General features: G+C 41.7%; 1 protein-coding gene across 5 annotated transcripts in view; it reads left to right on the forward strand.

Annotated features, from left to right (window-relative positions):
• The first annotated feature begins 18,834 nt into the window (after window positions 1–18,834).
• The window catches only part of skap2 (src kinase associated phosphoprotein 2), a 277,737-nt gene continuing 269,746 nt past the window's right edge, over window positions 18,835–26,825 (forward strand). For 4 of the 5 annotated variants that reach the window (XM_043689565.1, XM_043689566.1, XM_043689568.1 and 1 more), the window contains exon 1: window positions 19,283–19,372. In XM_043689565.1, coding sequence (XP_043545500.1) covers window positions 19,294–19,372 — 79 coding nt within the window. In that variant the 5' untranslated portion in view covers window positions 19,283–19,293. Of the gene's footprint in view, window positions 18,962–19,282; window positions 19,373–26,825 lie in introns of those variants that run through there. The other variant, XM_043689567.1, reaches the window with a different exon arrangement.

The following is a 26,825-nucleotide window of genomic DNA, read 5'->3' on the forward strand; positions in this document are numbered from 1 at the left end:
CCAAGTTTCCAGCTCTAGAGAGTTGCCAAACCAAAGTTCTGAAGAAGAGTCATATTAGTCACAAAATATTAACTCTTTCCTTCTGCACAGATGCTGCCAGGTCTATTGATTTTCTCCAGCACTTTCTTTAATGTTTAATGTGTTATATATGATGCATTAATGTTATCCTTAACATTCACCCTCTTTGGAGGCAGGGTGACCCTCAAGTTATACTCAACACCAATCGTCTCTCTCTGAGAGAGCAGCCCTATAGTCCCCTCGGACTATGGTGACTTTATTTTTATTTAGGTCATATTTAGCTGGTTGAAGGATGATCATATTTGCCTAAAACTAAAATAAAATCAGAAAAAATGAGATTATTTCAGTGCTTCATATAATTTTAGTTCTTGATTGAAAAAAATATTATTAGTCATTTAATTTTTTTTGGTCTGGGATACTGATCAATGATTATTCTACATGTCTACATGTCAGTGAATTAACATGGTAACTTAACATGTGGTAGCTAGAATTGTGACCTGCTAATTGAGATCACGGGTGGTGCAGTGGTAGTGTCCCTATCTTTAGAGTGTACCAGAGATGCATAATGTTATCTCTGAATCGGTTGGTTATGAATATACCTATGACCTGATATTTCAAAACATAACATTTTTAAGCATAATGAGCACTCTCCCATTTCAACAAAAGCATGTGAGATATAGATTTTAGGCTCACAAATAAATCTAATTATCTTGGTGATTCTAATCATATGATATATCTTTACCTCATTTCATATCTGGTTATTCAATCTTGCAAGTATTGTTGATCACTCTGTGAAGCCCACTGACAGCAAAAATATGTCAAAAATAAGAATACATTCCACAACTCCATATATTGCTGTATAATATTATATAATAAGAGGAGAAGGCTCCACAAATATCCCTAGCCTCAATGATGGAAGATCCCAGCACATCTGTGCAAAAAATAAGGCTGAAGCTTTTGCATCAGTCTTCAGCCAGAATTGCTGAGTGCATGATCCATCTTGGCCTCCTCCTGTTGTCTCCAGCATACAGATACCAGTCTTCAGCTAATTCAATTAATTCCATGTGATATCAAGAAACAGTTGGAGGCACTGAATATTGCAAAGGCTCTGGGGCCTGACAACATTCCAGCAGCAGAACTAAGTACTTGTCCTCTAGACCTTGCCGTTCCCCTAGCCAAGCTGTTCCAGTACAGTTTCAACATTGGCATCTACCTAACAATGTAGAAAATTGCCCAAGTATATCTTGTACATAAAAAGCAGGACAAATCCCACCTGACCAATTACAGCCCCATCAACCTACTGTCGATCATCAGTATAGTTACGGAAGATGTCATTAACAGTATTATCAAGAAGCAGCTGTCCAATTTGGGTTCTGCCAGAGCCACTCATCTCCTGACTTCATTACAATTTTCATTCGAACATGGACAAAACAGCTGAATCCAGAAGTGAGGTGTGAGGGACAGCCCTTGGCTATATTTGACTAAGTGTGATATCAAGGAGCCCTAACAAAACTGGAATCAATGGGCATCGAGGGCAAACTCTCCAGTGGTTAGAGTCATACCTAACACATAGAAAGATGGTTGTGGTTGTTAGAGGTCAGTCATCTCAGCTCCAGGACATGTCTGTAGGAGCTCCTCAGGATAGTGTCCTAGGCCCAACCTTCATCAGTTGCTTCATCATTGATCTTCCTTCCATCATACGGTCAGAAGTGGACATGTTTGCTGATGATTGGGCATTATTCAGTACCACTCATGACTTCTCAGTCACTGAAGCAGTCCGAGTCCAAATGCAACACGATCTGGAATATATCCAGGTTGGACTGACAACTGGCAAGTAACATTTGTACCACCCACATACCAGGCTATGACCATTATCAATAAGAGATAATCTAACAACCGCCCATGACATTCAATAGTGTTACCATCACTGAATCCCTCCACTATCTACATCTTGGAAGTTACCATTGAACAGAAACTCAACTGGACTCACCACATAAATGCAGTGGCTACAAGAGCAGGTCAGAGGCTAGGAACATTTGCAGTGAATAACTCACCTTCTGACTCCCTAAAGCCTGTCCACTATCTACAAGGCACAAGTCAAGAGTGCGTTGAATACTCGCCACTTGCCTGGGTGAGTGCAGCCCCAACAACACTCAAGACACTTGACATCATTCAGGACAATGCAGCCCACCTGATTGGCTCTACATCCATTCCCTCCACCACTGCTGATCAGTAGCAGCAGTATGTACTATCCACATGATGCACTGCAACAATTCACCAAAGATTCTCAGACGGCACCTTCAAAACCCATGACTACTTGCATCGAGAAGTTCAAGGGCAACAGATATATAGGAACATCACCATCTTCAAGTTCCCCTCCAAATCACTCACCATCCTGACTTGGAAATGTATTGCCGTTCCTTCACTGTTGCTGGGTTAAACTCTCGGAATTCACTCCGTAATGGCATTGTGGGTCAGATGCACATCAGATGGACTACAGTGTTTTATGAAGGCAGCTCACCACCACCTTCTCAAGGGCAACTAGGGATGGGCAATAGATGCTGGCCAGCCAGTGACACTCACATCCCACAAAATGAATAAAAGAAATCAAAAGAGTTAACCTGTTAACGCTAACAAAAAGAATTGAACAATACACTTTTTCACTATGCAGGTTTTGCTGGTGGATTTGAGATGATTGCTTGAACCCAGTCCGGCAGTGACAGCATCTGAACTGTCTCTCGTCAGTTTGAACACATTTATAGGACAAGTTTAGGATCTCCCTCCAACTGCAACAAGGATCCCACCCTTCCAACTGCAATTTCCCCTCCCAAATTGGTTGATGATTCCCTCCAGCGCATCCATCCACTTCCCACATCTCTGCCTTCGAACCTCTCCTCCAACTGCAACAAGGACAGAAGCTTCCACCCCACCAACCTCCATATACATCACATCATCCTCCACCATTTCCGCCACCTACAAATCAGAGACATATTTCCCACCACCCTTCCCTCTGCTACTCCCTTGTCAGGTCCATGCCCCTCACCAACTCACCCTCCCCTCCCGGGACCTTCTCCTGCAAAACCTGCATCCATACCTGCCCCCTCATCTCCATCCAAGGCCCCAAACGAGCCTTCCATATCCAGGAGAGTTTTATCTGCACCTGCACACGTTATTTACAGTATCTGTTGCTCCTGATGTGGTCTCCTCTACATTGCGGAGACAGGAGGCCTACTTGCAGAGTGCGGCAGAGAACATCGCCGGGACACCCGCACTAACCAACCCCACCGCCCCGTGGCCGAACACTTCAACTCTCCCTTCCATTCCACCAAGGTCATGTAGGTCCTGGGCCCCCTCCATGGCCACTCCCTAACCACCTGATGCCTGGAGGAAGAACGCCTCATCTTCCGCCTTGGGACCCTCCAACCCCATGGCATCAATGTGGATTTCACCAGTTTCCTCATTTCCCCTCCCCCACCTTATCCCAGTTTTAACCTTCCAACTCAGCAATGCCCTCATGACCTGTCCTACCTGTCCATCTTCCTTCCCACCTATCCACTTCACCCTCCTCTCTGATCTATCACCATTACCCTCTTCTCCATTGACCTATCGCACTCTCAGCTAGCTTCCCCCCAGCTCCACCCCCCTCCTATTTATCTCACCGCCCCCATGGCTCACAACCTCATTCGTGATGAAGGGCTTTTGCCTGAAATGTCGATTCTCCTGATCCTCAGATGCTGCCTGAGCTGCTGTGCTTTCCCAGCACCACACTCTCAACTCTAATCTCCAGCATCTGCACTCCTCACTTTCGCCAAGTTTGGGATCTGCTGAGCACCACGCAGTGACTGTTCCGCAGCTGAGTGAAGAAGAAGCTCCCCGGGTCATTGGCACTTGGAAGACTGTCAGAGACCAGGCATCTGCTCAGCCCCAGCCAATGATCCTGTGTCACTGTGCTGAAGATTTCATCTAAATGCACTGGGTGGATCAGGAGTAGCAGGCAGGCAAATGTGGCATAATGGCCCTCACTGATGAAAAACTGCACCAGTGGAGTGAATTATTCAACTACATGACTGCTTCCATGGAGAGGTTGGTGGCTGTCTTGGAAACACAGGCCCAGTATCCTCAGGGGATGCTCGAGAGACACACACACACCTGCACTCCGTTGACACTGCCTTTGATCCTCAGGAACTCTTCCCTTTTATTTACCGTGGACAGACTTTACTGAAAAACAAAAGCCCACACTAGTAAGTGACCTAACTAGCCAATGCTGGTGATTCTTGCCAAGACCTCGTTGTAGCTACACATGTCCATGACTGTGACAGTCCTTCCCCGTTGGACTGGCCCCAGTGGAGACGAAGCACTAACCATGACCCAATCCATGGAGCACAGAGGCAGAGATCTTCAGTGCAATATCACACTGACTGGATACCTGACTGTGGCTGGCCCTCTGCATGGTATGGGAGGTTGCCACTGACTTCACTGAGGAATTCCCTTCTAAGACTTTGAGACATGGCCAACAGCTTGTTGCAGATGCAGTAAGCTTGGTACAAACGCTGCTGCTATATGTTACAGGTATAACACTGTGTAACACTGTTGTATGAGATGTACACCTTAAGCAATTGGAGCAGGAATAGATGATATGGACCTCAAGCATGCTCTGCCATTCAGTATAAGTATGTCTAATCTTCTGCCTCCTTCATGATCATTCTCCACATCCACTAATTTCCTAAAAAACCAAAAGTCTGTCTTAAAGAAATGCTAAAATAAGAGCAAACTTATTGCTGGATTGTGAATGCTGGAAATCTGAAATAAAACAGAAAGTGCTGAAGAAATTCAGCAAGTCTGGCAGCATCAGTGGAGAAAGTTCCTTTCAGTTCTCATTAAGAGTCATGTTGGACTTTAATTCTATTTCTGTCGCCACTGTTTCTGTCAGACTTGGTGAATTTTGTCAACACTTCAATTTTTATATCAGAAATCTATTATTTTGCCCCTGAATGCATTGAAGCATCCACATCTGGGTTACAGAATTGCAAATGTTCAGAACATTTTAAATGAAGAAATTTCCCATAATTTCAGTCCCAAATGACCGATTGCTTATGCAAGGAGATACTCTCATATTCAAAATTTTTAACCGGGGAAATCATCTTGTTGTCTTTGTTTTGTGATAAAGGCGCAGGTTGGTAAAACTAATATCCTGGCATGGAAATTCAAATTTTAAAACACGGTTTTCGGCACATTAAGCTTAGCTTTGTCTTATTAGGCAATTCCACTTTATGGTTAGTTTTAAATCATATGTTATGTGTGCTTTATACCACACCGATAATGTCTTTGTAACTTTGATTACTACAACTTAATTATATTTCATGAGATCTATTTGCAGTCATGTCATTTATCTCATCAAAAATCATCCACTACCACTTCAGAAGAAAGCACCATGCTCCATTTGGTAACAGTGGTATAAATGATGGCATGAAAGAAGCACAACTATGTCTACCTCAACGTTTTGGTAAAATCTGTTACAATATTTTCCTCTTCTTGGCAGTGTACCAAGGGATGACTGTATTCACAGTACATTCCACACTCGGTGCACAAAGATACCATGTTCAGGAACAATGGACAGTCATTTAAACAGAAAAATGCCATGCATGCAATAAAGTATTGACATTATGAAAAGATTATTATTTCAGTTTATAAACTCACCTAAGTAAAAATACAACAGAAAACATAATTTAAATCCCTACTGTCTAAAGAAATTGCAAAAGACAGAAACCTGAAACTTAACAGAGCTATTGTGAGCAAATATAACAGAAATCAGACCAGGAGTTCACCCTTTTCAAAATGAATGAAAAAAGAAGAGATTTAAAATATAAATAAGTTATTTAACATATTTTAAATCACTAAAAGTTTCAATATATTACTGCAAGCATCAATAAGACCCAAAGTTCATAACTACTTTCAGATCATGAAGTGAATAAGGCTTACTGAAGTCAATTATAATTGTGGTGCAAACACCTTAATTTACTCGAACTGGACATTCTGGCTATAAATCCTAAACTAGTACAAAGAGTTCTGATGGAAAGCCTGTTCTCTGACACAGGCAAGGAAGGTGTGAGGCCACTAAAGGGAAAACACATGAACCGGAACTATTGTATTCGAAAAGGCACAAGTCTCAAAACATACATACTATCTGTAAGAAATACTCACAAAAATAATAAATGGCTAGAAAGACTGTAGAATTTTAAAGGTATATTAATTAAAACTATCAAGCCTTGATTTTAATTTTCAAACTGATCTGTCAGATTCATTCTTTTGCCTTAGTCATGGAGTCATAGAGATGAACAGCATCGAAACAGACCCTTTGGTCCAACTTGTCCATGTCGACTAGGTATCCTAACCTAATCTAGCCTCACTAGTCAGCATTTGGCCCAAATTCCTCATACACCCTATTCATACACCCATCCAGATGCCTTTTAAATGCTGTAATTGTACCAGCCTCCACCACTTCCTCAGGCTGCTCATTCCATACCCGCAGCCTCTGCGTGAAAAAGTTGCTTTAAATCTTTTAAATCTTTCCCCTCTCACCCTAAACCCATGCCCTCTAGTTCTGGACTCCCCACCCCAGGGAAAATACCTTGTCTGTTTACACTATCATGCACCTCATAATTTTAGAAATCTCCATAAGGACACCCTTCAGCCTTCGACACTCCAGGGAAAGCAGCCCCATTCTGGATCAGTGGTGCTGGAAGAGCACAGCAATTCAGGCAGCATCCGAGGACAGGCAAAATCGACGTTTCGGGCAAAAGCCCTTCATCAGGAATGCTGCCTGAATTGCTGTGCTCTTCCAGCACCACTGATCCAGAATCTGGTTTCCAGCATCTGCAGTCATTGTTTTTACCCTGGGAAAGCAGCCCCAGCCTGTTCAGCCTCTCCCTGTAGGTCAAATCCTCCAACCCTGGCAACATCCTTGTAAATCTTTTCTGAACCCTTTCACGTTTCACAACATCCTTCTCATAGGAGGGAGACCAGAATTGCACACAATATTCCAAACGTTGCTTCACCAACGTCCTGTATAGCAGCAAGATGACCTCCCAACTCCTATACTCAATGCTCTGTCCAATAAAGGAAAGCATACCAAACACCTTCTTCACTATCCTAGCTACCTGTGACTCCACTTTCAAGGAACTATGAAACTGCATTCCCAAGGTTCAGCAACACTCCCCAGGATCTTACCATTAAGTTTATAAGTCCTGCTCTGATTTGCCTTTCCAAAATGCCGCACCTCACATTTATGTAAATTAAACTCCATCTGCCACTCCTCAGCCTATTGGCTCATCTGCTCAAGATCCCATTGTACTCTGAGGTAACCTCCCTTCACTGTCCACTATACCTCCAACTTTTGTGTCATCTGCAAACTTACTAACTACCTCTTATGTTCACATCCAAATCATTTATATAAATGATGAAAAGTAGTGGACCCAGCACCAATCCTTGTGGCACACCACTGGTCACAGGCCTCCAGTCTGAAAAGCAATCCTCCACCTTACTGGAATGTCTTACTGAAGTCCATATTTTCTGGATATTGAGGCCAACATTCAGCTGACACGACTAGTTAAAAACAAAATCAGTGAATTCTGATATTCTGTACTATTATACATTTTTTTGGACATGTAAGTGCTTTTGACAAATAGAATATTTATGAGTTACACTGAGTAAAAACTTATGCATTCAGCTGTGCATTCGATGTGATTGAAGTAATTGCTAGTTTGCACACATTGCCAGAACCCAAAGATTGAATTACTGCCATTAACATTTTCCTAGATGTTTGACTATTTTTATTGTGTAGTTTGTGGTTTAAGCTTTTTTTGTAATATATAGTTTTGTTTTAATTTGTCATGTAACTGCTAACTGAGTAAAATATGATGAAGAAACAGAAAGAAGTGACATACTTGATGGTTGATATAAGATATACTACCTTGATTTTGTGAGGGTGTGAATTGTGAGGGAGAGAACTGACCAAATGGAATTTTGAGAAACGCAGGTACTCCCCCAATTTTCATATATCCATTGTACATAGTAAGCAAGTATTGGAAAGTTATCTAGTAGTTCTTTACTAGCAAAAAAACAAACAATACAACAGCTCCTAAGTGGCTCGTGAGTGCTCATAAGTTTTCTATTAATGGTGAGAGGACAGTATGCTAACCTAATAAGGTTACAAGATTGTGAGGACAATGATTAACAAAATTACTTGCACTGTGAGCATTGGAGAAAATTAATTCATTTTCAGAAGTAGTACTGGAGGTCCTCCTGCAGCAGGAAACAAAAAGGGTTTTTTCTTTGCAGCCAAGGCCATCATTTTACTAAACCACAAATTTAACCAATGGGTTGAAGTGGCACAGTTGCTAAACGCAGTTGCACTTAATTAGCATCACAGAAAAAAACTAAGTAAGGGTAGTTAGCTTTGTAGCTATTGTGGCTTAATATGGAGCTATCTAAGCACAGTGCAATTGTCTCTCCAAGGAGATAAAGTCCACAGCGTGAAAGTAGTCATTATCCTTTGGCTTTGTCTTCCTTTATTATACATTACACAAAAGCTCAAACCCAGAATAATAGAGAGATATACTAATGCATTACAAATACAGTGGTTACAAACAATTTCTGCAGTATTGGTAGACCTTACCTATATTTACATGTTATGTGGTAAGGAAAAGGCAGCTTGCAGTCCACGTACTTGGGTCAGAGCACAGTAAAGCAGTGTTGCATGGTAGTTTTGAAATAGGCAATATCATTCAACTTTCTCATCTTCCTACCACTTTCTCCCCAGAGTTTGGACAGGAGAGCTAACTCTAATTAAAGAGACATAATAGGTTAAATATATCGAAGTAAAAAAGTGAAGAAGCTAATAGAAATCAAATTAATTAATTCTGCCAGTCATAATTCAGTTCATCAGGCAAGTCAGTATTGGGATTCTAATTAAGTTCCATAAATAAATAAAATACACGACGACAGGTACGTGCACGGTATCAGGGTGGCAGTCTGATGAAATTTGTGATGACCATACCTTTCTGAAAACTTAAAAATCACACGACGCCAGGTTATAGTCTAATAGGTTTATTTGGAAGTACAAGCTTTCAGAGTGCTGCTCCTTTTGTCAGGTAGCTAGTGGAGTAGGATAATAGGAACAGAATTTATAGTAAAAGATGGTAGGGTCATACACTGATGCGATATGTTGAACAAACCTAGATTGCTGTTAAGTCTTTCATCTTTTAGAATCGGTTGCAGGTTTGATTCATTAGTATGTAAATCCCAGAACTTCTTTCAAGTCTCATACCTAGATAACTTAAGGTTTTATTAAAAAAAAGTGACGTCTCAGCTCAGACAATGCATTAACGGTGTGAGGTTAGAATCTATATGTAGTCCAAACTTGAGTCAGACTGGTTCTATTTCCAAAGTAGGAATTTATAAAATGTCACATTGTTTATAAAAAAATCAAGATGTGAAAAATCCACCTTTTGATTCAGACCCTGGCAGTGTTGTCTGGAATGCAAACTAGACACACTTCAACATGGGTTTGTGGGGAGCGTGGGAATTGGTGGATGGGAAGAATGCACAGTTCACATGAGATAACAGTCATATCATATAGACAAAACCAGGTAGAGAATGAGGTACTATATTCTCTATTGCATAAGAATAAACTAATTAGTTGGTTGGCTGAAAGATTGGTGTGGGGAAGGTGTGTCCCACTTCATGGTTCGCTAGCAGTAGGGCTGAAATAGGAAAGAGACACATCACTAGGACGGGCTACATTGAAACAGATTGGAAAGAGCATATAGGGTTATATAAACTAATAAAAACATAGGCTGGATGGGAAGGGGAAGACGGAGGATTCAGTGCCAAAATAATGATCTGAATAGAAATTGAAGGTTAAGAGTACAAATGTTGATAACAGTAGTATAAATAAGTCAGGAGATTAACGCTTATAAGTAACAACATAATACTCATTAAATTTCAAGTTGGAGTAATGAAAAATGAAACTAATAAATAATTTTTGCTTAGCAACATGCAAAGTTTTATAACTTCAGCAAACAAGTATACTAAGCTTGCTACAAGTGACACAAATGGAAAGAGATGAATGGTGTTTTTCTTCGCCCAAACTTTAGACAAATAGATAAGAAACATAGACAAGCATGCTCTCACACACGTCAGTTTTCTTCACACAGTGCAATACTGCCAAAACTGTGGACCTAATTCACAGTAAAGTTTAAAAGTCCCAAAGCTTCTTTGAAAAGCTACACAGAAAAGCTACCAAAGCAAATATGTTCATCTTTATAATCTATTTTAGCACTTTGCCTCCCATTAGAGTTATAATTAAAATGAAACGCCAACTCACATTCACTTATTCAAATCAAAAGAAAACAGATATATAAATTTCTTGGCACAGATCTGTTTTTGCTGTCGACTGTATAATGACTATCCAGAGTCCATGAGAACATATATTGTACCAAACCAATTATTATTTAACATTTATTGACTTGGCTACTGAACAAGCTAACAAAAAGAGATTTATGAGATATGAAAATTGACTTTTAATTATTTATCTCTGAAATTAACACTGGAAAATATGACTTCAAAATTTATGATTTCAGACAATGTAATGCTGTTTCTAAGTCATTAATTAATTAGAAGAGATTAGTATTATCAAATGAGTGGATGGTTAAATAGATGAGTGAGCACTTGAATATGTAGATGTATAAGTTGGTAACAGAGTAGGGTGGATGAGGTAAGTTTGTAAAGTGACATCCGGGTAGGAAGGCAATTGAGTAGGGTGGCAAGATTGGATCGGGCTTGGGCTGTGGGGCATCATGGTGTCACCAAGGATGTCATCTGGATGTCCATTGTATACCTAGCAATTAGACTACATTTTGTGGGTATTAGTTCAGCTTAGACAGTCAGAACTGACTGAAGTCTCCGACTGTAACTCAGAGTTAGAAACTTTCTCAGAGGGTATTTTGGAGCAAGGAATTTATCCATCAAAAGTTAAAATGTCACAGGCATTTAAGGGCATCATAGTGATTCAGTGGTTTGCATTGCAGTCTGACAGTGTCAGGACCTGGGTTCAATTCCAGCCTTGTGTGGAATTTGCATGTTCTCCCCATGTCTATGTGGGTTTCCACCAGACACTCTGATTTCCTCACAGTGCAAAGATGTGCAAGTAAGGTGGATTAACTTTGCTAAAGTGTCCAGGGGTGTGCAGGCTAGATGGACTAGTGATTGTTATTGCAGGGTTATAGGTTGGGTAGTAGACTGTGTCTGGGTGGAAACCTTTTGGAGTGTCAGTGCAAAGTGTTTGGGCCAAATGGCCTCTTTCACTAATGTAGGCTTTCTACGATACTATGAATTCCCATGGATTCAGTTTAGCAGGATCCTGAAGCACACCTCTGGTTGGACATCGAGTTTCCAATGCACTGCAGAGCATTATATTGTGCCTATTTTAATAAGTGGACAGAAAGTGTCACCTTAATACTTGTACTCATACTTTTTTTCAATTTTCTTTTTCTATTACTCATATAGGTGCACACCAATGTCACCAGTTGAAGTAGAGGGAATCTGCTCAGTGCCATTCCCATTACCTTCGATAGCCATGGTGGACATCCTCTGGAGTTTCAAAGGATCCAAGAAACCTACAGTCTCTTTAACTGGTTCTAAGGCTTCCGATCAACCTTTCCTATTGCAACTGTTGGTGTTGATGGTAGAGAGGATGAGGAGATGTTGATAATCCTGGTGGTGTCCTGAGAAAAAAGGCTAGAAGAGGCTAGTACTCATTATTCTATTTGGATGAACAAATGCACCTCTGGATCAGCCAGAGGGCAAAGGGCTTCTAAAGGAGGCTTAGATGCCTCACTCCCATTGACCTCGCCACTGCTGCACTGAGCACATAAGTGGAGTGATAGAATACAGAACTAAGCATAGGGATTGTATATTAGACCAAGGTCCCTGTGGCAGTCACCAATCTCTCCATGAGGCAATATGCTCAAATACCTTCAACTCAGTAGAATGGGTGGCATGGTGGCTCAGTGGTTAGCACTGCCAGAGATCCTGGTCCTATTCCAACCTTGGGCAACTGTCTGTGTGGAGTTTGTACATTCTCCCTATGTTTATGTGAGTTTCCTCCCACAATCCAAAGATGTGCAGATTAGGTGAACTGGCCATGCTAAATCGCCTGTAGTGTTCATGAATGTGTAGGTTAGGTGCATTGGTCGGGGTAAATATAGGATAATGGGGTTGAGGAATGTGTCTGGGTGGGTTACTCTTTGTAGGGTCAGTGTGGACTTGTTGGGCCGAAGGGCCTGTTTCCACACTGTATGGATTCTCTGATGCATGGCATGCAAATTCTCCTCCATTGCTTGTATTCTCTGGCCTTTTCTGCAAGTCCAGTAGGCAACCAGAAACTTGTCATCAACTTGGGGGTCAGCAGGATCCTGATTCCCAGCAGTCCTCCAATCATCTAGTGTTACATTCTTCCAGTGATTGTACTGAAATTATGATATGCTCACCAGATTGTACTCATAAATCTGTACATGACCTCCATGTGGTGTAAGTGTTGATGGAAGTGAATGATAAGGCAGGTAATGGTGCTCCCTCAGAGACACTGGTTTCTTTATTCCTAGATGTGAAGTATTTAGGCTTCCTCAATGCTGCAGCCTCCTCCCTGGATAGTGATGACCTTTCTTCTGGTGTCTGCCGCTGTTTGTACTTCCTCTTTGCCAGTGATCTACATGGCCTCTTCTCAGCTGATATAAAGAACCTTTGTCAAAACTCATCAGGTGTTGCTGAACAAGAGACCTTGACTGCAGGCTCATTGCTCCTTGAAAGTAGAGTCGCAGGTAGATAGGATAGTGAAGAAGGCGTTTGGTATGGTTTCCTTTATTGGTCAGAGAATTGATTAAAGGGATTGGGAGGATATGTTGCTGCTGCACAGGACATTAGTTAGGCCACTTATGGAATACTGTGTGCAATTCTGGTCTCCTTCGCATCGGAAGGATATTGTGAAACTTGGAAGGTTCAGAAAAGATTTAGAAGAATGTTGCTAGGGTTGGAGAATTTGAGCTATAGGGAGAGGCTGAATAGGCTGGGGCTGTTTTCCCTGGAGTGTCGAAGGCTGAGGGGTGACCTCATAGAGGTTTATAAAATCATGAGGGGCATGGATAGGATTAATAGACAAAGTATTTTCCCTGATGTGTTGGTGTCCCAGGTTTGGAGTGAGAGGGGAAAGGTATAAAATGGAGCTACGGGCCAACTTTATCACAGAGAGGGTGGTGCATGTATGGAATGAGCTGCCAGAGGAAGTGGTGGAGGCTGGTACAATTGCAACATTTAAAAGACATCTGGATGGGTATATGAATAGGATTTATAGAGAGATGGGCCCAGTGCTGGCAAATGGGACTAGATTAGGTTGGGATATCTGGTCAGCATGGACAAGTTGAACTGAAGGACCTGTTTCCATGCTGTACATCTCTATGACTCTATGACCTGTGCACTTCCTTTCCACATTATGGGTCTACTTCTCCTGTGTGACAAAGTGTAGAGTTTGGGTCAGTTCAAGTAACACCTAATCTCCTTGTCAGCATGCAGAGGAAATATACATACAAAAGGCAAACACCCTCATGCTTTGGCTCCAATTACCATCTGGCCTGAGGCTGATTATGGTGTATCCACTCATGCACATACGTGACCATGAAAGGTTTCTATTGAAGATGTAACATTGACATTAACCCTTGAAGACCAGAGGAGATCATTGATTCATTTCCTGCACTTGATGCAGATTTGATATATGACCCCATGCTCACCCTCTCTGCCACCTCCCAACATCTTGATTGTGTAAGAAGGCCTTGTTATGTTACCTTCAGGAAAAAAAAGCATGCACTGCTTTTCCCAGACAGTTGGAGGAGAATGTACCGGGAGGCATTGCTGAACTTGGGGTGGTCTGCCTTGGTAACTGGTCATTTGTTCAAACATGGCATTCTCAATCAGGAGAGTCCCGGCATTGATGCATAACTTCCCTGTTGAACAGCAGGCTCTTTAGATGCAGTATTGTCACCTGATTGCAGGTTTCACTATTACCCTGCTGTGAACTTGCACATAGTTTCCATGCATAGCATAAGTACTTAAAATTTTCATTGTGATCGTGTGTGAAAAGAGAAAAGAAAAAGAGAAAGGAGAAGTTGGTGATCACTTCCAGTTACATCATTGCGAATGACATGCTGTTGATAAAATCCTGACCAATGTTTCAGAGATCATCTTAGGTGAACATTCTTACGCAGGAAAAAGAGAGTAAGGCCTTTCATCAACTGATTCAAAGTTTATTGTTTCAGATGGGATTCGTCACTTCAGAGGCTTTATGTTTTTTTGCCTGCATTGAAGCTGTTTTCATATTTAGTTTTCTTGCTCTAATTGCTTGACTTATATTTGAACAAAGGTCCTTTTTACATAAGCACTTGGAATGTATGGAAACCTTCATGTGTCTTTTTTTAAAATGTATTTTGTTGGCTCCATATTTCTTTGACAGCCTTTAATTTATACTTTTACTGGCCTTTTGTGATGTCTGTATAAACACTGATATGTATCTAAGTCAACAAAATGTCACTGAAACATTTTTCTACAATGCGTTAGTTTGCTATATGGAACATTTCAGCTTTCATTTTCAATTTTTTTTTGCAATTTCTGTTCTTTGCTGTCTTTATGTACATAAAGCAGTAGTTCTCCACAGGCTGTCTTCCTATATTTTAAGTGTGTTCTCACCTCATTGCATTTGGCTTTGTTCCTAGAACAGCTCGCTGTGAAAATATAGCTCAACTTGTGTTAAGCTATTTCGAGGGCCAAAGCCTTCTGCAACTGTGGTTTTTCTTTCTATGAATGCAAGTAAAAAGTTGAAAAAATTATATTAATAGGAAATGCAATATGTTGGCATGGAGGTATGTAAGCATTCGCTGACAAAACCAGTTTAAAAGTAAATCAAAAAGCTTTTGCAATGGCTGTAAAAAAAACTGTTCAGCTGGTTGTTGAGCTACACAGGCGAAAGTGAGGACTGCAGATGCTGGAGATCAGAATCGAGAGTGTGGTGCTGGAAAAGCAGAGCAGGTCAGGCAGGAGAAACAGGAGAATCGACGTTTCGGACTGATCGCCCTGAACGGCTTATGTCCGAAACATTGATTCTCCTGCTCCTTGGGTGCTGCCTGACCTGCTCTGCTTTTCTAGCACCACACTCTTGACTGTTGAGTTACACAGCCTAAAAAGGTCCTAGCATCAATCTTCTGTTAGTGTTGAGATAACTGCTTGATCTCTGCTGAGCAGGAGTATGGATATTTTGGCTTGACTGGTATGTGGATAAATTAGCAACAGTTCACTGCGCTCCGATAAGTTGTGATTTCAAAGAGATCTGTTGGATTGTAACCTGGTGTTGTGTGACTTCCGACTTCGTTCACCTCAGTCCAATACCAGCACCTCCACATTATGTTTTATTATGAGTAGATTAAATCCTTTTGTTTCTCTCACTTATGTCCTCACTTCTCCTGCCTTTTCATAAGTGTTACTGTCAAACTCCAAATCCCATATCATATATTTCAGTACTGAAGACAGAGGATCAAGAATATCAAGTATATGAAATAAAAACAAAAATCATTACATTGGATTCTTCCTGTACTGTCATTAAGCATATTTTCTTTTTCTTTGACTCAATGGATTGGGAGAATTGCTCCCACTTGTCAAGTTTCTGTGTGATTTTGGCTATTCGCTGCTCCAAGTTTCTGGCACAGGAGCAGAGCAATTTGCCAACTTCCATCGGCATGCAAGAGCAATGACAATTAAGAATTGGATATATCAACCAGCAAAGGCTGAACGCCGACTGACTGGAGTAGAGGAGGAGGCGGAGATGGATCATCCACTCAGTACTTATGACTGAAGATGCATGTGAATGTGCTGGGCTCTTCCATTGTGAAAGATGGGGATATTTGTGCAGCTTCCTTCTCCTCTAGTTCAGTGATTCTCAACCATTTTTTGGCCACAGCACCCCAGGAGTTCTTCTCAGGTTCCTGAGCCCCTCTTTCAAATAGGGATACAATACAAACAAATGGACAGAAAATCATGTATTATTGATAACCAAGAAAATTTGAACATTCTGACATACTGGACAAAACTTAAAAGACTGTATGAAATTAAACATCTATCAGGCCTAATGTGATCCTTGAGCTTGGTGCTTTTCTGCAAGTTTCATGTTATCGGGCTCCAAATTAGACAGTGACAATCGGAGGTCATGTCTTGTTGCGATATCAATTCTGTTTCTGGATTTTGTCAAGGAAATTACCTTGCAGAATCTACTCTCAACCAAGTATGTTGAGGGAAAGGCAATAAAAATATTTGGGCTTTTTCCCCTACAGTGTTGTAAATTTATTCGGCAGATCACTCTTGATCCAAAAATCTTCTTTGAAACTGACTGAACTGACAATGTGCAGTTATATCACTCTGAAGATCAATCAACCTCTCTTAAATTTCTGCCTCAACTTGGGAGGGTTGAACTTCAAATGGACTCAAAATCCAATCCGGGATACCAAGGCTTAAAAGGTCATTAAATCTTTCTTGCATATCCTTGTGTTTCTGCTTTAGATACTTCACATAAACGGTAAGGTCATCGACCTTCAGTGCGATCGTCTTCAGGTTTGGAAATTATAAAAATCTGATGTCCAACACTGCACCAATAGATTTTAAGTTTCTTAAAGAAAGAAACAGTGACTTCCTTACATTCTACGAGGTTACTGTTTTTGCCCTGTAAGTTCTTGTTTGACAAATTAAGTTTCTGAAAGATATCTGCCAGATTAAATATGCCTGCCTTAGCATCAACGTGTCTTTCGCCATGCTCTATATCAGACATGAAGGAAACTATGGTGTCCCAGAGTGTAAAAAACGTTGAAGACAGTTTCCCTTGGAAAGCCAAGATATTATAAATAGGAGGGAAACTATTGAGTCCAATGAAGGTTGTTGCTTGGGTATTTCATCGGTTCAGTTACCAAGGCACCCATAAACCCTTGGGGTTCCCCTTCTCACAGTTTTCAGTTTGTGGTCCCTTCAAATGTGCCACGGCCCCTAAGGGGGCCATATGGCCCCCGCTGAGAATGGCTGCTCCAGTTAGTTGTTTCCATAACCATTCAAGACTGGAGCTTAGATCTCATACGTTGGTTGTGTAATTGCTTAGCCCTGTTTATTGCATGCTACATCTGTTGGTTAGTATACTAAAGTCCTATGTTGTAGCTTCACCTGTTTGACACGTCATTTTTAGATATGCCTGAAACTGCTCCTGGCATATCTGATGCACTCTCATTCATTGAATGACAGTCAATTCTCTAGCTTGATGGTAAGGTCAGTGTGTGCAATATGCTGGGCGATCAGGTTATAGACTGAACACAATTGAATACAAGTTTGCTGATGGTGATTCACAGTATCTCATGGATGCCCAATTTTGACTTGTTTGAACTCTCCTCATTTAGGACAGTGTTAGTGCCGCTGGCTTGATATCCACTTCACTGTTTTGAACAAATGCATCTGCCACTGGGAGATTGGTGAGGATGAGGTCAACTATGATTTTCACTCTCTCCATTCCTTCACTATCAACTGCAGAACTAGTCTAGCAACTCTGTTCTTTCAGACTTGACCAGCTTGGTCTGTCAAGGTGCTGTCAAGCAACTCTTGCAGCTGAATCACCTTTTGAAAAGGAGTAGCTGACGAAGGAACTGCGCTCCAAAAGCTTGTGATTTTAAATAAATTTATTAGACTATAACCTAGTGTTGTGTGACTTATCCACCCCAGTTCAACACCAGCACCTCCACATCATAGTGAAATTGCCAAAGGTGTTTTTCAGCACAACTTTTTCATGAGGTTGTATGGCAATATCTGACAGAATGAAATTTTTCACAGCAAAGTGGCCAGATCCATCCTTCAAAACATCCAGAGACAGCTAGAATAGCTGTAGGTAATAACATGTGGGACTTGATTTTCACCTTTGGGGAATAAGGTCTGGTCAAGGTGCACTCTGAAAATAGCATCTTGATTGGAGTGAGAAACATCTGACACTCCAGGAATGTGCTGCTATTTCCACACCAAGGGTTTGGACAAGGATGATGGCAACCCAATCTCCTCCAATTAACTTCCTCGTCCACATTAGAGAAGAAGTTCTGGAGGTCTAAAAAGGCAATAAAATAGGTAAATCTCTGGGACTTGATTAGGTGTATCCCTAGGACGTTGTGGGAAGCTGGGGAAGAAATTGCTCGGCCCCTAGCAGAGGTATTTGTATCATCCATAACCATGGATTAGACACCAGAAAATTGGAGGGTGGCTAATGTTGTGCTTTTATTTAAGACTGCAGGAAAAGCCCGGCAACTAATGACTAGCGAGTCAGATGTCAGTGATTTCATTTCTCTCTTCAGATTTACAGCACGCTCTGATGCAACTGAGTGACTTGCTGGGTCAAATCTGAGGGCAGGTAAGAGTCAACCGCATTGCTGTGCGGTATGTTTCCTTCCCTGAAGGAGAGTATGACCCGCAGATGGATTTTTAAACTAGTTTTCCTTCGACCCGCCCACTTCAAATTGCACCATCTGGCGCAGGGAGGCCGCGTACTCAGCACTGGCCTGGATTTAGGATTACAACTGTAATAAAATTAACGCGACCACAACCTCCGCTTCCCTGATCGACCACAACAAGCCCCAAGGGGCCGTTGGCCGCATCGCCAGCGCGAGCATTGACGTTGGTGGTACGTGCGCGCGCGCTCTCTCTCTCCCTCGCGCCGTTGTTGGGGCTGCGTTCCGCGTCATCGCGCGGACACTCCCGGTGACAGCGTTCGGCTTGGCCCCCGGGTGGAAGATGCAGCGAATTCCCGGGGACGTGAAGAGCCTCGTTACAGGTAAAGAGAAAGCAAAACAAAACAAACGATCCGCCCCCCCCCGTCACGGCAGCTTGATTACAATTACCGACGACTCCCCCCCCCCTCAGTGTTTTCTGAAGGAGTCGGCTGAGTTTGGTCCAGAGCAAAGTGAAAGGAGGAAGTTGGAGTGACACGGTCAGTTGCTGAGAAGTAACAGCTTCCCTACTTTTTGAAACCCCCCCAAAAAAGCGCGTTTCCCTCATGTAGTGTCGAATTTATCCAAGGTGCAGACGGATCATTTACCGTGGCTGTGACCTGTGAGACTGAGTACCGGATGATGTGTCGGGGTCGTTGGTGAGCACCTGCCGGCAATGTCGATGTTAAACGTGAGCTCGAAGCGGCCTTTCCCCTTGCATTTCTGTCCGGGAATGGTGACTGGCAACCTACCGAGTGAGCACTCACTTCTCACTGCCCCAGATTTTGCTGAGTTTACTTCTTAAAAATTGAAGATTAATTCTAGTGATGCACTTTATTCAAGCGAGGCGACAGCACAGCCGGCTGACTCGTTACGAAGTTTGTTTTCGGCAATATGTTTTACAAACTTAACTACTTTTCGCCCTTCTCCCTCGCCAATCGTTAAAGTCACTGCCTGAGAACGTAAAATGTCGATAAAGTAACTGCTTAGCATTTGAGTATTGAAATTTAATTCGGTGCGTTTTGTGCTTTTGGAGCCAACCTTGTAAGAGTACTGCAGAAAACTTTTTAAACAAGTACTACATGTATTTATGCAGGTGAAGGGCACAATTTAGAGAGAATGCAAATTAGAAATTATTTTACTGAACATAACTTGCAAACATGCTGACCTATCAATTTATGATGCTACGGAAGCTCTTATTGCTTCGCGTATTACTTTTGGGCTTTGCAAGTTGGAATTTATCATCGGATGATTGGTGTCAGCTGACACTATTTTTGTAAGTTTAACTCTGAGCAAGTTTTAACTGGACAAAGTTTTCTTGCTAAGTGTTGATGCTAAAGATATGGGTAAACGTTTTTCCTGAAATTTTATCTTTTTTAAAAAATGTGTTAAGGTCTAACTTAAAAAAAAACATGTCTTGAAGTAAAATTGTACAGGGAAGATTAGATTAGATTACTTACAGTGTGGAAACAGGCCCTTCGGCCCAACAAGTCCACACCGCCCCGCTGAAGCGCAACCCACCCATACCCCTACATTTACCCCTTACCTAACACTACGGGCAATTTAGCATGGCCAATTCACCTGACCTGCACATCTTTGGACTGTGGGAGGAAACTGGAGCGCCCGGAGGAAACCCACGCAGACACGGGGAGAATGTGCAATCTCCACACAGTCAGTCGCCTAAGGGGGGGAATTGAACCCGGGTCTCTGGCGCTGTGAGGCAGCAGTGCTAACCACTGTGCCACCGTGCCATATAAAAACACTTAACTCCCTGTGATAGCTTTGCAATTTCAACAATTGCAAATATGGTAATTTGTATTTATATGGCAATTTTAATGTAATACAGCATTCACATTCTAAACTATAATGTGACACCAAACCAAATCTTCTGGGGCAGATAACCAAAAGCTTGGCTCAAGAAGAGGAAAGTGTGAGATAGGCATTACAGTAATTGTTTCCAAAGGTTCATTATGAGGATCACTGCTTTTCATGATATGTATTGACTTAAAACAAAACGAAGAACTGTGGATGCTGGAGATCTGAAACAAAAACAGAAATTCTGGTGAAACTCAGCAGGTCTAGCAACATTTGTACAGAGAACGCAGTATTAATGTTTTGAGTCTGGTGACTCTTTGTCAGAAGACCATTAGTGTGTATGGACCTGCCTTGGTAGGGCACAATTTCAAAATTTGTAGATGAGACAAAACTGTAGTGAGCAGCGAAGAGGACTTCAGCCAGTGCCACTCAAATTCCCTCAAACAATAAAAGTGAACATAAAGACTGGTAGTTAAAACGGAAGTTGCTGGGAAAGCTCGGTAAGTCTGGCAGCAGCTGTGCATAGAAATCAGAGTTAATGTTCTGGGTCTGTTGACCCTTCCTCAGTACAAATGCTGCCAGTTCTGAGGAAGGGTCACCATACCCGAAACGTTAACTCTGCACAGATTCTGCAGGGAAAAAGTGAGGACTGCAGATGCTGGAGATCAGAGCTGAAAATGTGTTGCTGGAAAAGCGCAGCAGGTCAGGCAGCATCCAAGGAACAGGAGAATCGACGTTTCGGGCATAAGCCCTTCTTCAGGAATTCTAAGAAGGGCTTATGCCCGAAACGTCGATTCTCCTGTTCCTTGGATGCTGCCTGACCTGCTGCGCTTTTCCAGAAACACATTTTCAGCACAGATTCTGCAGGACTTGTTGAGCTTTTCCAGGAACTTCTGTTTTTGTTTCTGATTTACAGTGTCTGCAGTTCAGTCAATTTTTATACAGGCTGGTAGAATGGGTGAACATGAAATTTATTGGAAGTGTGAAGGGATTCACTTTGCTTGGAAGAAAAAGTAATGTAAATTAGTGTACAATTCTAAAGAATGTTCATGAACAGAGATGAATATATGCACAAATAGTTGGAGGTGATAGGGAAGATTGGAAAAAGTGGTTTAAAATAAGCATACAGGATTCTGCACTTCATAGAGTACAAAAGTTAGAAAATTACAACCAACCTTTATAATTGACCAGCATTGCTGAACTATCTTGCAAAATAGAGCAGCAGGCATGGGGGCAATTGGTGCATTGTTGTGAGTTCGAATGCAGGTAGCAGTATTTTGATAGTTTTATGGAGGACAGAACTTGGGAAGTTGGTCAGGAGAATATTAGAATATCAACTCAAAGTAAATTATGGATGTTTCAGCCACAGGCAGTTGACTGCCATTATGGAAATTAAAATAGTCTGCTTTAGTGGTCAACAGGCAGGAGGCTGGAAGAACACAGCAACCCAGGCAGCATCAGGAGGTGCAGAAGTCGACGTTTCAGGTGTAATCCTTCTTCAGGACTGGGGGTTGGTGTGGGAGAGCTGGAGATAAATGGAGAGGTGGGGGCAGGGTGGTGAAGTAGGAATAGGTGAAGACAGGTAGAGGGTACAACCTGGTTGGTCAGTGGGAGGAATGAATCTGGCTGGTGACAGGGAGCAGTGGAAGGGACGGGGAGGGGCTGGGACGGGTGTTGGGGAATGGGGTGGGAGCTTATTTGAAATTGGAAAACTCGGTGTTGAGCCCTCCGGGCTGGAGGGTGCCCAGGTGGAAGATAAGGTCTTGTTCCTCCAATAAGAGGTGTGGTTTGTTTTGGCAAAGCAGGAGGCCAAGACTGGTCATGTCGAAAAAGGAGTGGTTGGGGGAATTGAAATGGGCAGCGACTAGGAGGTCCGGTCGACCCTTGCGGATCTGGCTGCGATGCTCGGTGAGCCGTTACCTGTTTACGTTCGAGAGCACCTGATCCAATAAACTAGGTTGGAAAAGAGGCACCTCTGTCTTACCTGGAAGGACTGGTTGGGGCCCTGGATGGAGGTGAAGGCGGTCATGTACTGGCAGGTTTTGCATCTTTTCTGGTTGCAGGGGAAGGTACCAGGGGGTTTGGTGGTGGGGATGGCGTGAATGGTCCTTGCGGAAGACAGAGGGGTGGGGAGGGGAAGGTCCTCTACCTGTCTTCACCTATCCCCACTTCACCACCCTGCCCCCACCTCCCCCTTTATCTGCAGCTCCCCCCCCACACCCACTGCCAGCCCTGAAGAAGGGTGACACTCGAAACATCAACTTCTGCACCTCCTGATGCTGTCTGGTTTGCTGTGTTCTTCCAGTCTCCTGCCTGTCTACTTTGGATTCCAGCATCTGCAGTTTTTTTTGTCTCTAACCTAATGGAAGACAGGAACAGATTTTGATGGGTTTCAACTCCTTGTAAGAGCAAAATGTGGAGTTGACATTTAAAACAAAGCAAGTATTTTAACGTGGCCCATAGAAATATCTTGTACTGTTATGGGAAAGATACAGCACCACATTTCTCAACTCTGTCATGGGAAAGGCCAATCAGAGCTTGCTGCCCCTCAGCCTTGCTGGTATACAACTTGGGCAAAGTCAAGTTGGGGGCTAATAAATAGTCTGAAATCAAAGATAATTCACATATATTGTGCAAGGTCCTTTCTTTGAGAAAAAACAGGTTAATGCACTGCAGTAGATTGTTGTTGTACACCAAGAAACTATCGGTTTCATAATCCCAGTCCTGCCTTAGTCCCTTCATCGTTGAGTGGACCCACAGAAAGCAATAAGAAAATTTACAGTTTGAACATACTTGAACAATGAGGTGCCTGCCATGAAATGGTGTTCAATGCTATCAACTTCCTTATGCACAGGACCTTTTGTAACACTCCCAAGTGATATGTGTATTTTCACAGCTCTGTCAGCCTAAAAGAGGCAGGTAGAAAAGGTTATTTGTGAACAGGAGCAACATATGTATGTGTAATAATATTTAGGCTCAAAATATTGCAGCTCAAGTAGCAGACCCAGTCTTTCTTCATATGTTGCTAACTGTACTACTTCAAATTGTGCAGATTAAATTGCATCCCAGCTACAATATGATTGACTGTGGAAATGTTTTATTTTTAAGATGCGATTCTCCATTGCTTCAATTTTAATGTTCCGAGTGAAGTGATGGTCCTGATATGACTGTTGACACTATCCAGTGCATCATTTCTAACTTAGTTATTGATTTGACTTGATATAAATGTAAGGAATTTCCAAAGATTCCTACTCATCAGTACCAGCAAAACCCCACTGCCTAGGATTGCAGAATGTTGCGGCTGGCTGGTCATGGTTGTGATTCTCATGAGAAATTATTTCAATAAGTCATACTATTGTTCTTCATTATTTGTGGTTCAAGACTATTGTTTTTCCCATTATAATTGAAAATATTTTGTGCTGTACAATTTATGAATACTAAGGCCAAATTCTTATTATGATGTAATGCCAAAAGAGCCCTGATTCTGAAGATCCCGCCACTGAAAGCAGTACACACCATTTTGTCGTGTGCTAATTCATAAGGCTTACTCAGCCTGTGCAGAAAATGTCCAAATGGCTTCCTTCTGTACCATAACAATTCTGTGCAGTGTAGCTACCTTCACGCTGATTTAATTTTTACAAGTGTAATATCCAAAACCTGACTTGTGGGTTTTAAATTTTCAGTAGAAGGTCTAAAGTTGCCAGGGTTATTGAAGATGTGCAGGGACCTTTTTTGGGTGAGGTCAGGTACGCTTTGGAATTGTTAAAATGGACAAACAAGTTTTTCTCTGCACTTCACTACCAGTTCAGGAGGAGAAATTCATGCCTAAGTCATTCCAAAACAAAGTAAAAATTGTTGTAATTATGCAAGTGTGGAGCATCATTCTTTATTTCTTTAAACATGTACCACTTAGAGTCATAGAGATGTACAGCATGGAAACGGACCATTCTGTCCAACTCATCCATGCCAACCAGATATCCCAACCCAATCTAGTCCCACCTGCCAGCACCCGGCCCATATCCCTCCAAACCCTTCCTATTCATATACCCATTCAAATGCCTCTTAAATGTTGCAATTGTACCAGCCTCTACCACATCCTCTGGCAACTCATTCCATACACGTACCACCCTCTGTGTGAAAAGTTGCCCCTTAGGTCTCTCTCTTATCTTTCCCCTCTCACCCTAAACCTGTGCCCTCTAGTTCTGGACTCCCCGACCCCAGGGAAATGACTTTGTCTATTTATCCTATCTATGCCCCTCATAATTTTTTAAACCTCTATAAGGTCACCTCTCAGCCTCCGACATGCTAGGCAAAACAGCTCCAGCCTGTTCAGCCTCTCCCTATAGCTCAGATCCTTCAACCCTGGCAACATCTTTGTAAATCTTTTCTGAACCCTTTCAAGTTTCACAACATCTTTCCGATAGGAAGGAGACCAGAATTGCATGCAATATTCCAACAGTGGCCTAACCAATGTCCTGTACAGCTGCAACATGACCTCCCAACTCCTGTATTCAATACTCTCACCAATAAAGAAAAGCATACCAAATGTCTCCTTCACTATCCTATCTACCTGCAACTCCACTTTCAAGGAGCTATGAACCTGCACTCCAAGGTCTTTTTGTTCAGCAACACTCCCTAGGAACTTACCATTAAGTGTATAAGTCCTGCTAAGATTTGCTTTCCCAAAATGCAGCACTTCGCATTTATCTGAATTAAATTCCATTTCCCACTTCTCAGCCCATCTGTTCTAGATCCTGTTGTAACCTGAGGTAACCTTCTTGGCTGTCCGCTACACCTCCAATTTTGGTGTCATCTGTAAACTTACTAACTGTACCTCTTTTATGCTCGCATCCAAATCATTTATGTGTGTGTGCACGTATAACTCGTGTTACTTTCTCCCTGCCACAAAACTGTTGAGATTGATTTATCAGTAGATTTTTCACGCTGCTTATCCTTTGTATGTGAAAACTGTACTCAAATTTAATTATACCTGTACATCTCAAGAGAGTAATGATAATATGACAATTTGTTAGCTTCACCAAGCTTTGATAGATCTTGAAGGATTTTCTAAGTTAATGAACTATACCATCCACATTGACATTTTAACATATCGAGCATACAGACAATCCCTGGGTTGCAAGCAGATTCTGTTCTTGAGTATGTTTGTTAGTCATTTTGTGTGCATGTCAGAATACAATACAGTAAAACATAAAATATCATTCATATGTACAAGCAAACATTTGCATGTTGTATTTTTAAAATTAATGCTAATGCACTTCTTCATGGGATCGCATTCATATATAACATGGTTTGTAAATCAGGGACTGCCTATATTTAGAACATTTATCATATTTCTCTATCTTCCAACGTAATAACGTTTTAAAAATGAGGTAAGGACTCAGGTTCATTGAAAAATTAGGTCTTGATCAGAGCTGATTATCTGATTAGTGCAATGGCAGAATTGACAGTTATTAGGAGCACATGCATTTCTGATATAGACTTATCCCATTTAAAAAAATTTGTAGAACAAATCTATATGTTTCAAAATATCTATTAACTATAGAAATGATTATCCATTTTATCTGAATAATTAAGACTGATCTAATCGCTATGTTTTAAGCACGCCTAGTTTGATTCTTGTATTCCAGCATAGTCTTACTGAAGAAACTTTGACAAATTTAGGCCAAACTATTTGCAAGAAATTTTTTCATCGTGGGATCGCAGTGTATTGATGCTTTGGCAATAACTTTTATAATTACCTCATGACCTTACAATTACCTCATGAATTGTCCTATCAATAATAATGTGTACCCTTGCCTATAATGTGATAAATATTAGAGATTTATTTGGCAAATTGTAGCTTGGCTTCTATTCCTACCACTTTGGAGTTCATAGCTCTTCATAACCCTGTTAAAAAGAAATTGGCCATAATATTTTGGTCATTGCTAACAATGTGCCTTATTGTCTAAGTCTACCTATTGTGTAGGTGGAACGAGGTCCTGCTGACAGTCCCTAGTTGCTCATATTCTAAATTAAAAAGCAGAAACAAAGAGGTGGTAATCTCTGGGTTACTGCTTGAGGTGCAAGCTAATTGACCCATGTTCTGAAGAAGGGTCATTGGACCCAAAACATTAACTCTAAATGCTGCCAGACTTGCACAGTTTTTCCAGCAATATCTGCTTCGTTTCTGATTTCCAGCATCTGCAGTTTTAGTTTTGTTTTTAAATTTATGGGTATTGGCCCCATTACTGGTGCCAGAGAGAGCTCTTTCAGGGGTACTCGTGCTACCTGAATCATGCTGCAACAAGAGTCCTGGCGGATTGCATAACTAAGACTGTAGTTAGGGCTTTAAAATAAATAGTGGGTGGGGAGAGGGTCCAGTTGTGTGGAAGA

This window comes from Chiloscyllium plagiosum, chromosome 5, assembly GCF_004010195.1.
Source record: "Chiloscyllium plagiosum isolate BGI_BamShark_2017 chromosome 5, ASM401019v2, whole genome shotgun sequence".
NCBI lineage: Eukaryota > Metazoa > Chordata > Chondrichthyes > Orectolobiformes > Hemiscylliidae > Chiloscyllium > Chiloscyllium plagiosum.